The sequence below is a fragment of the Ochotona curzoniae genome, unplaced genomic scaffold (assembly GCF_017591425.1).
Source record: "Ochotona curzoniae isolate NIBS_2020 unplaced genomic scaffold, NIBS_Ocur_1.0 contig_1274, whole genome shotgun sequence".
Classification (NCBI taxonomy): Eukaryota; Metazoa; Chordata; class Mammalia; order Lagomorpha; family Ochotonidae; genus Ochotona; species Ochotona curzoniae.
In genome coordinates this window covers 5,084,862-5,099,172 of record NW_024465023.1, presented here as the reverse complement: position 1 = coordinate 5,099,172, position 14,311 = coordinate 5,084,862, and the positions used below count along the sequence as shown (strand labels likewise).

Below are 14,311 nucleotides of genomic sequence, written 5' to 3'. Positions count from 1 at the left end.
AATCTTCTAAAAAAAGTAGTAATTTGGAAAATAAGGTAGAAGAAATTACTCAGAATGCACTAAGCAGATACAAAAAGAGAGAAAAAAGGAATTAAAAGACAACATGAAGGACGGGCAAGACTAAAACATATCTAATGACATTTTCAGAAAGAGCTAATGGAAATAACGTAAGAGGAGAATTTTTAAAGATAAAATGCCACCGAACTTTCCATAGCTGATGAAGAATCCTGACTCTCAGTATCAGGTAGCCCAGCCAATCCTAAGCAAGATAAACAAAAAGAAATTAATCTCCAGACATATGAAAATGAAATGTAAAATGAATAATGGCACAATGACTTTAAAAAAATAGATGGAGAGAAAAGAAACAACAGCTAGGCGGAAAGCACGTTTGTTCTCACAGTAGGAGCCCGGAGACAGCAAAGGTAACTTCTGCAAAGTACTGAAAGCAAGTAGGCAATCCGGAGTTCTACACGCAGGCAAAGCATCTTCTAGGGTGGAAGACACACCCCCACCACAAAATTATTTTTAGACAATAATGACTGGTGATTTTACTATCAACTAATCACTACTAAAGAGCCAGCGTGGTGGCGCAGGAGATTAAGTTGCTGGTTGGGACACCACCGACAGTCCACACTGCAGTCCCGGCTGCTTGGCTTCCAATTCAGCTCACGTTCCCAAGGCAGTGGAGAACGGCCCACGTAGTTAGGTTCCTGGCACCCACGTGGGAGGGCTGGATGGAATTCTGAGTTTGTGGCTTCTGCCTGGCCCAGGCCTGGCCTTGTGGCCATTTGAGTGGATCTGTGGCTAGAAGATTTGTTTTCTCTCTCCGTCTCCTAGTCACTTGGCCTTTCAAATAAAGAAAAAAATACGTATTTGAAATACAGTGTATAGTGTGCTTAAATTTTGATGAAAGGGAAGATCTTAATGTAGAAAAATAAAAGTAAAAAATAAAAGCAAGAAAAAAAGGAAAAATAAACAGAGGGGAGATCTCAGGGTGGAATCGCAGAAATGAACTTTAGAAATCTGCACTTGCAATAAAAGTAAAACTCACAGTTCAAACAATATATAGTTTCAGTTTTGCCTAAGGATGAAACCCAACCATAAACTGTTTATAAAAAGTACAAAATAAAAATACACAGAGAAGTTGAAGCTGAATTATCGGATTACTGCATGCAGCCCTTGTCTATATTCCTGTAAAACAGTGGTCCTACTTCTAACTTGCTGAATACCATGGTTAGTGATGACTGATCACAAAGCAAACAAAGTATGTTATTACCAAAAAAACCAAAATAGAAAAAGAAGAGAAGGAAAGAGGGGAACTGAAGGAGAGAGGGGGAAGGATGTACGCTTACCTTAGTACTGTGCCTATGAAATACATGAAATTTGTCTACTTTGTATTAATAAAAATAAAAGTAAAATGAAAGTAAATGGATAAAGGTGATCTAAGCAAACGAGAAGAGATTTTGTGTAGCTATATTAGACTATTCTCAGCTGAAAGCAATATTGGAGCAATAGATATTTCTTCTCTTACGTAACAACAAAATGTACCATTCACTGAGAACATATAGTGGCTTTAAATCCTTCTATCTCTAAAAATATAGCTTTAAAATCTGTAACGGAGACCTGGTGTTGTGGTACAGCCTGTAAAGCTGCCACCTGTGATACCAGCATCCCACATGGATGCTGATTTGAGCCTTGGCTCCTCCAACTCTGATCTAGAGCTTTGCTAACGCATTTGGGAAAGCAGCAGAGAACAGCCCAGGAGCTTGGGCCCCTTCATTGACACGGGAGATCTGGAAGAACTCTCTTGGATCCTGGTGTTGGGGTCCGTGCAGTAGATGTGGGGGACATGAGGGGGTGAAGAGTGTTCCATTGCAGGCAGGGCCGCAAGGAATTTCCCGCTGCTTGGCAGGGCCCACCCGGCGGATGTCTCTACAACCACCTGAATGCAGCTCCACCTTCTTTTGCATGGACACTGGACCACCCTGCGGAAGAATTCTAATCCATCCTGGCATTTGCTCAGCCCGAGCTTGGAGGTCAATATCTTGCAAAAAGGGCCCTTTATCATTCCTACTGTCTTGGCTGTCCCCATTGAACCTATGCTAATCAAGGGACCTGTATTTAGGCTTTCATTCTTTCCTTGATCTTTAAGTTCTCCTTTTCTTTGTGATACAAAATTGAATTGTAGGATAAGAATTGTAGCAGGAACTTCTAGGTACTGGCAGCAGGAACTTCTAGGTAATACTATGGCAGAGTTATCTTTAGAAACACCCACTTGACCATGACATAAAAAGTCTGGGCCAGAGTTTGACTGATTTTGTATAAATAAAGTGGACAGCTTTTGTGCATTGTCCATTATGATCATGAAGTCCTAGTGGTCCGTCTCTTTCTTTCCTCTTTACGCCTCATCCACGCACCCTTCTTGAGTTCCAAACTCAGCTGGAGCTGGACTCCGGCATCCTGGCTTTGGGGAGGCACAGCCCAGACCTTGGCAGTTATTTGGGGAGTGAACCCACGTATGGAATATTGCTCTCCCTACATCTCTTCCCCTCTCCGTCTCTTTGTAACTCTACTTTTCAAACAACTGAAATAGATCACATGAATAAATAAATAAACAAACAAATAAATAAATAAATAATATATATGGGTATATGTATGGGAAAATGAAGGCAAATTAAGACTAACTTCCTTACAACAGCATTTGTGAGGCTGAAATATAAAACTGTGAAAGTATTCTGTAATCAAGTGGAATATTGTTTTATCTTCCCAGAAGGCCTGCTTTTCTGATGTTCCCAGGAATTTGATCAGAAATGGAGTATGACTGGAACTATCTAGTGATGACTGGATTGAGAACAAAGAGTGTTCATTTCGTATGGAGATATGGAACTCACGGTCCGGTTCTTGTGGTGGCAAAGAAGCTAGCTGCACTATTAGCCATTCTCCCTTGGGATGACAACAACTGCCCAGCCAGGCTGCAGCTTTAGGCATCTTGGTAACAAAACACCAGGTAATATGTTGAATTATTTTATGCATTTCAGTGAGGGGATACTAATGGCAAGATCTAAGATAAAGTAGGCCCTCCTACAAATAGGCAGAGAATAAGCAGAAAACTGCTCAGATTTTGAAAAGAAAAATCTGGGACAAGAATTTGGCACAACAGATAAGACACTGCTTGAGAGACCTGCATCCCATATGGCGTGTCTGGGTCCCAGGGCTGGTAGCAGCCCACTCTGCATTCCAGTCTCCTGCTAATGTACGCCCCGGAAGGCAACAGGTAAATGGTCTGCATGTCTGAGTCCTTGCCACCCACGAGGGAGACTGAATGGAGTGTCTAACTCCAGCATTGACCTGAATCAGGCCTGGCTACAGCAGCACTAGGTGAGTGAACCAGTGGATGGTGGCACTAGCTCTATTTCTTTCTAACTCTCTCTTTTTCTGCTTTGCAAATAAATAACACATAAAAAATATCTGGCAGAGCAGTAGCCTATCAGCTAAAGTCCTCACCTTATATGCACCAGGATCCCATATAGTCACCGGTGTCCCAGTGGTGCTGCTTCCTATCCAGCTCCCTGCTTGTGGCCTGGGAAAACAGCTGAGAACAGACCAAAGCCTTGGAACGCCACACCCACATGGGAGACCTGGGAGAAGCTCCAGGCTTCTGGCTTTGTACTGGATCAGCTCTGGCCATTGTGCCCACTTGGGGAGTGAATCAATGGATGGAAAATATTCCTCTCTGTCTCTCCTCCTCTCTGCATATATCTGACTTTGTAATAAAAATAAATAAATCTTAAAAAAAAAATCATCTGGGCCTGGCACAGTAGCTTAGTGGCTAAAGTCCTTGCCTTGTATGTGCTAGGATCCCATATGGGTTCCAGTTCATGTCTCAGCGGTCCCACTTCTTATCCAGCTCCCTGCTTGTGGCCTAGGAAAGCAGTGGAGGACGGCCCAAAGCCTTGGGGTCCTGCACTTGCATGAGAGATATGGAAGAGGCTCCTGGCTCCTGGCTTCGGATCAGGTGGCTATTGAGGCCACCTGGGGAGTATATCAGTGGAGTGAAGATCTTCCTCTCTGTCTCTCCTCCCTGCATATATGACTTTCCAATAAACATAAAATAAATCTTTCAAAAAAAAAAAAGAATCTGTTTTCTAGAGCCAATAATCTGATGTGCTCTGTGGGAAGGCAGCTGCTTTGAAATAGGCTTTTTCCTTTTCTAAAGCTTTCTAGGAAACTGTGGAATCCAGCACATTGGAAGGGAAATATTGGGGAAGCAGTCTGAAAGTTAGGTCGCTCCTCCAAGGCTTACCTCTCCTTTGGGATAACGGTAGCGGTATTTATCCTGGTCTCGTAGTGCAAACTCTTCAGGATAGTGTTCCTGGATTTCTTCATAGGTCATCTCCTCACAGACGCCCTGAGAAAAAAATATTAGCAGATGCAAGGATTCACATGGTGAAACCATGTACAGCTTTCCCATAGTTCTGAGCTCCAAGTTTGTTGAACCTGGACTCCTGGGACTCTGTGAGCACAACTCTGGGGCTGTGCCTGTGAGTGTGTATACAGGAGCATGAGGGGTGTGGCTGTGAGGGTGGATGTATATGATTTGTGTGTTCAGGATGAATGGTGGTTTTCTGATTTCCTCAGTAGGTCTGTATACACACACATATATATGCTCACACATTATAACATTTATATAAACTTTTATATTATACATAAACATATGTATATATTTGTATAAACATGTGGGCTTAAAGATTTCTGGTTGTGATATAACTGTGTGTGTGCAACATGTTTATGATGTTTGTGCATGTACATATCTCAACACGTAGTGTGTATGTGAGTGTGAATGTGCATGTGCTAACACGAACAGTTTGGATGCTGAGAAAATGCTCATGTGAGCTCCTCTGTGGTACACTTTTCCATGTGAGTCTGTCTCTGTGGCATGTATATGCATGAATGCAAATGTGTATATCCTTCATGTCCCTGGCACGTATGTGTGAGTGTACCTTTACCTGAGGTCTGTATGAATTGTGGTTCTAAGCTGGAGGCACACTCTCTCTCTTTCCATATATATATACATACATACATATATATACACACACACACACACACATATATATACACACATCTACTACACACACAAATGCCTGTGTGTGTGAAGACCTCATGTGTGTACACAAGAATGTGTACATATTTCTAAGTGTGTATAGCTGTGCTTGTGTGTGCATATCTGGTGATAGGAGTGGTTCCAGGTGTCTGTGCAGTGCATGCAAGCGGAAGCAAGTACATCTATGATGGGTGCTGGTAGCAGAATGTACAAGGGCATGTGCATATGCGCATACACAGCAGTGTACTTCCTTTTTCTAATATTTCTCATTGTAGCTAGTACATTTGAATGATTTCTGCTGGGGTCCATGCAGTGGGTGTGGAGGACATGTAGGTGGGTGGAGAACTGTTCCATGCAGGCAGGGCTGCAAGGAATTGCCCGCTGCATGGCAGGGCCCAGTGGATGTCTCTACAACCACCTGAAGGCAGTTCCAGCTTCCTCTGCATGGACACCCGGCCACCCCGCTGAGAATTCTGTAACCCATTCAGGCTTTGTTTGCTGCTGCAGAGTTGTTTTTTTTACTATCAATGTGAGCTTGAGGTTAATGTTGCTGATAACTGCAAAAGGGCCTTTTATTATTCGTGCTGTCTCTGTCTCTACTGCCCCCATTTAACCATTCTTGGTCTTTAGGTTCCCCCACCCCCTTTTTTGCGATGCATTTCCTCCCTTAACTGATTCAATTAAGTTGTAGAATGAGGACTATAGCAGGAATGCGTTACTGATTGATATGCACTGTCTATTGAGAACTTCTATTGAGAGCTTTAAGGTGAAACAAGCAGCAGAATTACCCCATCTACTCTTCAAGGGGACTTTTCAAAAATGGAAATTGCATTCAGACTATTCCTTGATTTAGATACATGGCACTGTGGCTTCCCATTGTTGTCAGCGAAGCATCAAAATCCCTCAGATGGTAAGGTCTTAAGGTCTTGTCTCTCCAGCCTTCACTACTGACCCAACCTCTGCTATTTCTCCTTGAATTTAGTTCTTTAAACATGCCACAGTCTGTTCTCACCTCTGGGCCTTCCCATGATGTTTTCTGTCCCAGAACTAAATTTATTTCCCTAAGCCCTGCCCAATCCATTTTTCATGCTTCTTCTCTCTAGTTTCCTCCAGGAAGCTACTTACCCCCACCACACAGTCTAGTCAGGAGCACCCCACCTTCTTATCTTCCACACCTCCCTTTACTTTTCTTAACTCTTACCACAGTGAGATGCAATGGTCTGTTTGTTGCCTGCCTTTGAGCTCCATGAGGGCAGAGAGCTTGTCTACTCTGGCCTTCACTGGATCACAAAGACATAAAATAGTGCCTGGCACATGGTTAGTTGTCAAAAAAAAACCAAAACAAAACTGTAAAGTGGATTAGGTTTCCCATAAGGGAACCATGGGAGCTTGAGCTGCCCCCTTCACTAGGAGATTTGCTCTTTCATCTCACCGCATCAATTTCATTCAAGGCCTTCCACTGCTCATATGGGACACCGAGAGCTTCTGCTGTCTGGATCGTCCTCTTCATGTGGCTCGTCCACACCTTCAGGGAGCTGATACTCTGGGACCGAATAAAGTTGGCCAAAGCATAGGCATACTGGAGTATAAAGGAAGAAAAGAGAAGGATTAAGAGAGCTGAAAGGGGACTGTATAGCCATGAGAAAAAAACTACAGATACGTCATCAATGGTGTAGGGGTAATCAAAAAGCAGTGCAAAGCATTTAAACGTCACAAATTTATAAGAAGTAATATATTCCCCCACATGATAATGGATCAAGGGTAAATATGATACATGTGCTTATGTGTGCCCATGTGTATGTAATGTGTGTTCATTGATGCTTGCTCACTGAACCCTCTTCTTGGAGGGTTCACCACAAATATTTGTAATGGTCAAAAAAGAATCTAAATGGAGGCACCCTCATCTTATTCCATATCTAGCTTCATCCTGTACTTCTAGAGGATTGTTTGTTTGTGGGTAGTTAGGAAATGACCAAGCTCTGTCAACACTATATCTCTAATCATCCCTACACTTCACAATGTGCATTGAAACATCTTTTGACCTAAGGACGAACATTCCTACCATATATCCTGCCCATAAGAAGACAGACTTTGAGACAGAGCCATGCAATTACTAGAAACAGACTCTGGGGACCTAAAGGCAAAGTTTGCCAATGTTCGGGATGCTCAGAGTGTGATTTGCAAGTGGGAGATATGGGATTCCAGAGACATGTTTCTTCAACATTGTAAATTCTCAGTATTTGAACATGGTTCCTAGTACCTGGCTTGAAGAACATTCATAAATGTATTGAGTACATGTTCTCCCATGCTAGGTGCTGAGAGTCCCTGTTCTCAAGACACAGTTAGTCCAGTGCAAGAGACAGGAGCAAAGGGAAGCAGGTGGCCCACTGCGCTGTGCACAGGCACTGCAGCAATCCCAGATGGACTGGCCCATAGCAAGGGGCCCAGCCCCAGGCCTGTCCTGCACAAGCTCATGGTGCACGTGAGCCCACTGTTCTGCACTCCTGCCCGAGGAGCTCTTGACCGGGACACAGAGACGTGGGTTCCCCCAGCTCCATATGTGGTCCCTGTGAGTCCTGGGACACACCCCTGCCCTCCCAGGCCTCACAGCCTGAAACACTCTCTCACCCATGGTCTCTGTGCTGCCACTTCACATGGCAAGCTGGCAGCACTGGGACGGCTCCTAGGTATGCGGCAGGTGGTGTATAAGTGGGGGCTATGCAGTGGCCATGGATGGGAAAGTGTGCAGTCAGGGGGGCACAGAGCACCAGGTCTAAGAGGCTGAAGGCTGGGCCAGGTATGTACAAGCAAGTACACACATTTGTGAGCAGGAGACCTGTATGCAGATGGCCACAGTCTGCCTGGGCCCTCAGCCCATGGGCAGCAACATAGCCACCTCTCAGCAAGAGAACCCAAGCTGCATGTGGTGTCATAGAGCAGGGTTCCACCTACCGTGGCCTCTCACTCTGCTCTGATGAGTCACAGGTGAAGTCAAACCCCATGGAGGCTGCCGCTTGGAGGTGACAGAGAAGAAGGGAGCCATGAGGACTGGGCCTTTAAGTGACAGTGCCTTATCTGGGATCCCTCCTTGCCTCTCCAGCAGGTTACTGAGGTACAAGGCAGGATGGCCTGCCTTTCAGACCGAGCTGTGTCTTTCAGAGACTGTGTGACCTGGTGCCACTCTCTGCTCCACTTTTGGCCTCAACTCCCTCCTTCGTAACTTGGTGTGGGTAATGCGCATCCCACGAAGCTGCTGTGGATATCAGATGAGGGACAGAAGGCACCATGACTGTGCAAAGGCTTCCAATATATGACAGCAAATGTATCCCCTACACTTCCTTCCCCACCTCATGCTACCCTTGTGTGACCCTCCCATCCTGGGATGGAGCTGGGAGGACAGTGACATGATACCATCAGAGGTGGGTAAGATGCTAACCATGAGACATCTGAGGGCAGCATCAGCTTCAAGTCAAAAGATTCAGTGTAGGGTCCTCCTGGTGGCTGTGTATGCATGTGATGATCACTAGTGACCACAGGGGACCAAGGGCAGCGAGATAGTGCACAAGCAAAGACAGAGTTATGAGGAAGATGATGGGAGCTGAGAGGCAGAGGCAAATGGTGGTCATGTGATGGACACAGTAGCCAGACTGGGGTGGGCCTGGAGGGCCAGGTTCCAGCTAGGAGATACACAAAAGCTGCTGGTACCTGGGAGCTATTCAATGCTGTTTCCCAATTGAATGGCTGATGGGGAGGAAGTTGGGAGTGGGCATAATGTACTGTTGCCCCACCCTGGGACACCTCCTCAGCACCCAGGCCACATGGCCACTCTGCCAAGCAAGTTTAGTCCCAATTACACCTGGGCCAGCTCAGGCTTCAGCCTACCTGGCTCAGCCAGCCAAGACATTGGGGTGCATGGGACCCTGCCTACCTGCTTGCCCCGAGCTGAGAGGCCAGAGTCTCCTCCGATGCGGCCCCTGAGGTTGAGCTCACTCTCGCCATGCCGGCACAAGTAGATGGAGCGGGGTGTGACATGGATGTTCATGAGGTAGTAGACTGTGCGGCTCTGGATGTGGTCCTGCACTCGGTTCACCATGTAGCGTGTGCCCACGTCAAAGATCTTGATGTAGGACAGGTGGCTGGGCCAGATCCAAGCAGGAGCAAGGGCAGCTCAGGGGCTGATGCTGGCAGATTGATCCCAAGAGAAAGTCCCAACCACACATGCTATTTTCAAGCCCCCTCCACAACCTGCTTTCACAAGATGCCATGCCTTGCCATGTTCTGGTTACCTGTTTTAGAGACTTGATTCTTGGCTACCCCTAGGAGCTCATTGTTTTCTCTCATATCTGCCTGTGGCTTTCCTCAGGCTCTACTAGAGCGAGGCTGTATTTTAATCTTGACTCTCACACTATAGGGAGCCAGAGTTCTCTTCCCTATGATTCACACCTTGTCATACTCCAAGAGAAATAATGATCCTCTGTAGCCCTGATTGCCTCAAAAATATCATTGATAGCTTCTGCCTTGTCCACTCCTTCACATTTCTGATCCTGAGCCAATCTCTTCCATCCCGCCTACTGTTCTCTGAATATCTCAAATAATAAAATTTGTTCTCTATGACCTATAGGTAAATACTAAATTGTAGCCATCTGCACCTATGCCACTGAATGTGTATGTTTCCGTCCTCACAGATACAGAGGATTCAAAACCATTCTTTCCTCATTCTAGGCATTGTATGCGCAGTGGGGGAGCCTACGTCTCCCCGTTGGGAGCTGTTCATCCAGTCAGAAACACACACTTGCAACACATGATGAAGTAGCAGCATCTGTTCTATAAACAACCACTGATTCTAAAGTGTGCCTTTGTCATATCTAAACATCAGTTTATCCATCTAAGGAGTGGAACAATAAGTATACCATGTGGTGGAGATATGTCACAGTATGCATCTCTCCTTCTGAATAAAAGATCAGCTCCCAATGAAACTGTTAAATATACCTTGACAACAGAATGCTGGACTCTCTACATTTGTCTATACCTACAGTGTAACGATACACTTAAAATAGAAGAATTGTGGATTTGTGGCTCTTGCTTAAGGACTATATTATTATTATAATATAGGGAAAAACAATGGGGGAGAGTGGGGAAGTGAAAGGGGAAATCCCTGAACCTAAGAAACTGTATCACAAAACATTAAAAAATTTTTTAAAAAAGAAAAAAGAAGTAGAGCAATAACAATGCTCAATTCCTGGTACTTCCGTTGGATACAGCTGGAAGGATGATATTTATACTTCCTAGAATTGTCATGGTCATTTGAGGCTTTCTTACTCTTCACACTCTTCACACTTTTCTCCCAAAAGGAATGAGTATCTACAATCAATTCCTGAGAGTAGGGTTTTGATAACACTTCATATCTAAACCTAACACCTGCTCTATACTGCCAGCTAATACATGCCCCGTTTTTCTTTGGTATAATAAAAGAAACTTTTTTGTTTTTCACGGATTTTCCCATGTGTCAAAGCCCTATGGAAGCTCTCTGGGGACAAAAAGCATCTCTCTTGAACCATTTATATTCCCTACATATACTAAAGCTCAAATGAGTCAAATATGTACTGATTGTAGAGGTCTATGAATGTTGGGAGAAGACACATGGCTAGAAGACAGCATATATACTTAGAATCATGGAGCGAGCTTGAGAAAGCAGTTTCAGCTCTCTGAGACTGAATTTTCCCTTCTTGAAAATTGATGACCATAGGACATAACTCAGCCTTCTTTACAGGAGTATCATAGAGATTCAATGAAACAAAGAAGGCAAAAACTGAAATGTTATCTAAGAATACTTTCACTATAATAGCAATAACCACAAGGAGATACCTCTGATATTAATGTGCTTATCTGTTGATATTGCTCAGGAAAGAACTATTTTAGTCATCTGATGAACACCTTATACAATTATGGAATTATTGTCTCACAGAAAATTTAGAGTGGGGAGGATCCTTGAAAACACATCCACCTCTCTCATATTACAGATAGTAAAGTTTAGATCTAGTAACAGAGGATATTTTCCCAGGACCTACAGGACACCAAAACTTCAATAAGGAACCAGATCTTGACTGTGGGGTTCTTGGCTCTTACCTGTCTAGTTCCTCATCCAAAGGTTGGTAGTTGACTTCATAGCACTCAATTCTCTTTAGAAAATCTTCTAGAACCATTTCCCGATCACAGTCTATGTAATCAGGGCTGCCGAGTTTCACTTGCTAAAAGCAGCACAGAGGCAAAAGGCAGACATGAGACAGAGATTGTTACAATGTCATTGGGAGGACCCCTTAAAAGAGCACTGTGTTCATCATCGTTCATTATAAAGGTGAGGAAATTGAGACTTGGGGCGAAAGTCTTTCCTAACTTCACAAAATTAGACACTTCAGAAGTTAGACTGTATGATTTCTTAATCTCTATGTGATCAAGGAAAGACTGCTATATCAGTTAAGCCCCAGACAGCATACTGCTTAAGAAGAACACTTATAAGAGAACCAGAAATTATGATATGAAAAAATAGCTGAAAAAGAGGAACTAGAAGTCTTAGTCACAGGTCATAATAGCTCACATGTGTAGGGTGCTTGCTGTGAAAGCATAGGATGTTGTCTTTGGATTTCTGAAAGGACTGCCTACTGCCTAATCCCATATATTCACCTACCAATCAACATTATCTGTCTTGGGGAGTGACATTTCCATTAGCCCAATCATATGAGCCTAAATGGAATCTTTAAAATCATCCCAGATATCTTTTCCCATGATTCATCAACTCTTAGTAGGACCCAAATTGTGTCCACTTCATTTTCTAAATATCCATTCTGTCTTGCCTGTGCTCACCATTAGCTTTGTGACTCATTATTCTATCTAAAGTCTTATTGCTTTTTATTCTCCATATTGGCAGCCAGAAGGATATTTCTAACATAAACATCTGCTCATGGCATCCTCCTGCTTCAAACTCTTCATCATTTCTGCATACCTTTCCGAGAAAAATGTGAGTGATTTTAGCAAGTGACCTAAAGCTTCTCATGATTGGGTCCCAAATTATGTCTTTATACTCATGTCTCACTGCTCCCCAATTTGTCCACATACTTTGCTTTAGCCAATTTAAGTTACTTATAGTTTCCTGGAGATTCAAACTTAGTATACGTATACTCTGTTATTCTCATTCTTCACCTGCTAAATTTGTATGCATTTTTCAATATGCAGGTCCACGAATAACAGAGACTAGCATACTGGGAAGTGAAGACACATTGCAGTATACATCTCTACTTCCAAACAAAAGGAGGACTCCCAATAAAAACTATTATACCTTTACAATTTGATGCTAGATTTTCTTCCATTGTCTATACCTACAATGCTATGATAAATTTAAATAGAAGAATATTAAACTTGTAACTGTTGGGCCTGGTGCAATGGCTCAACAGGCTAATACTCCCTTTACAAGAGCCGGGGTTCTATATGGGTGCTGGTTTGTGTCCTGGGTGTTCCACTTCCTTTCCAGCTCCCTGCTTGTGGTCTAGGAAAGCAGCAGAGGATGTCCCAAAACCTTGGGACCCTGTACTCTTATAGGAGACCCAGAGGAAGCTCCTGGTTCCTGGCTTTGGATCAGCTCAGCTCTGGCCATTGCAGTCATTTAGGGAGTGAACCAGTGGATGAAAGATCTTTCTGTCTTTCCTCTTCCCTGTAAATATCTGCCTTTCCAATAAAAAAATAAATCTTCAAACAAAAACCCTTGTAACTTAGTAAAGGACTATATTGCTGTAATAACATGGGGAGGGGAGATGGGGAGGGAGAAAGGCAGGGGGAATCCCTATACCTATAAAATTATATCATGGAAACAATAAAAACAAAAAAAAGTAAAAAAGATGCAGTGCCATCATTTCTCCAGGCAGCCTGCTTGGCACACTCCCCCAATGCAAGGTTATGTGTTCATCACTGCTTTCCCAGTCTCCTCTCATCCCTCATGACAGCATGAATCTCAGCGATCTGTCTACATACTTGTCAGTCTCCCTTCACCTGAGTGAATTCAAAGGATGAATTCTCTATTTCATGTCTCCAAAGTGCCAAAATGACCCATCTATGGCATACAGTAAATTTCGGCTGAATCAATGAATAGATGGATAGGTTGAAGCAAAAAGAAGACTTGGACATGCTATACATTCCCGAGTGAATTAGAGGAAGTCAGATTTCAGCCTGAGTAGACTACATTTGTTGAAGCAATGAGTATCCTGTCATGTAGTTATGAAAAAAAAAAAATTGAGACAAACATGTGGCTGAGACTTTCAGTGTCTGATGTAGGGTTGGAAGAGATGATCTTTAAAGTGTCTTCTAATTCTGAGCTCCAGTGATTTGATGAAGTAGGGAACAATCAAATTGTGGAGAGTGATCTAGTTCTAGACCATATGTCCAGAATCTAAGAGTGGCGATGGCTCTCATATTAATTATGGGGCAGAATAAAGGATGCAGACTTTTGAAGCAGAGAGCCAAGACTAAGTTCCAACTCAATTTCCACCTCTTTCCGGCCATCAGAACATTGGGTGATTAGTTCCTTCTCTTGAAACTTTAGTTTTCTTTCCCCCACATGAAAATGATCCTTAACATACATGTTTACTGTGAAAAATTAATGAGAGAAAAGCTGAGTACCTGACACGTACTAAGGGTTCTATACATGAGGTGCTCGCAAAGTTCACAGAAAATGTGTATTATGAAAAAAACTATGCATGAATTTTTTTAAAAAAATTGTACCAAAAATAAATATATTTTGAATTACATTTTCTGTGAACTTTTTAAAGTGTCTCATTGACACTGGCTTCATTGAACTTCATCAAACTATTGTGGCCAGAATAACCAGAGAATGCTTCCATATGATAGGGAGGAGAAGCTTGCAGAGGAATACTTCCTTCAGCCTCACAGAGGCTCCAATCCTAGAGCAGAATAAGGCAGAAAGGCAAGTGATGCTCTTTACCTTGATGTTTTCTGCAATGATGCCAGGGTCATTACAAATAGATTCAATGAAAAAAACCTACAAGAGAAACAGAATAGAGATTTCCAGGAAGGAGTTATGTTTAGTAGGAATCAAACATAGTTTGAAACCTTCCCACCGGCTGAGTCATCCCTAGGGTCATTTCTCACAACATAATGTTCTCATACAGTATGATTTCAGGCTACTGAGTTTTATGAGGCAGA

At 43.3% G+C, this 14,311-nt stretch overlaps 1 protein-coding gene across 5 annotated transcripts in view; it reads right to left on the bottom strand.

The window, feature by feature from the left end:
• The window catches only part of PFKFB1 (6-phosphofructo-2-kinase/fructose-2,6-biphosphatase 1), a 59,768-nt gene that overhangs the window by 15,197 nt on the left and 30,260 nt on the right, over window positions 1-14,311 (bottom strand). For all 5 annotated transcript variants that reach the window (XM_040998029.1, XM_040998018.1, XM_040998009.1 and 2 more), the window contains 5 exons: window positions 14,091-14,147; window positions 11,228-11,349; window positions 9,030-9,237; window positions 6,534-6,680; window positions 4,304-4,408 (listed from right to left, as the gene is read on the bottom strand). In XM_040998029.1, the coding sequence (XP_040853963.1) occupies window positions 4,304-4,408; window positions 6,534-6,680; window positions 9,030-9,237; window positions 11,228-11,349; window positions 14,091-14,147 (639 nt within the window). The remainder of the gene's footprint in view (window positions 1-4,303; window positions 4,409-6,533; window positions 6,681-9,029; window positions 9,238-11,227; window positions 11,350-14,090; window positions 14,148-14,311) is intronic.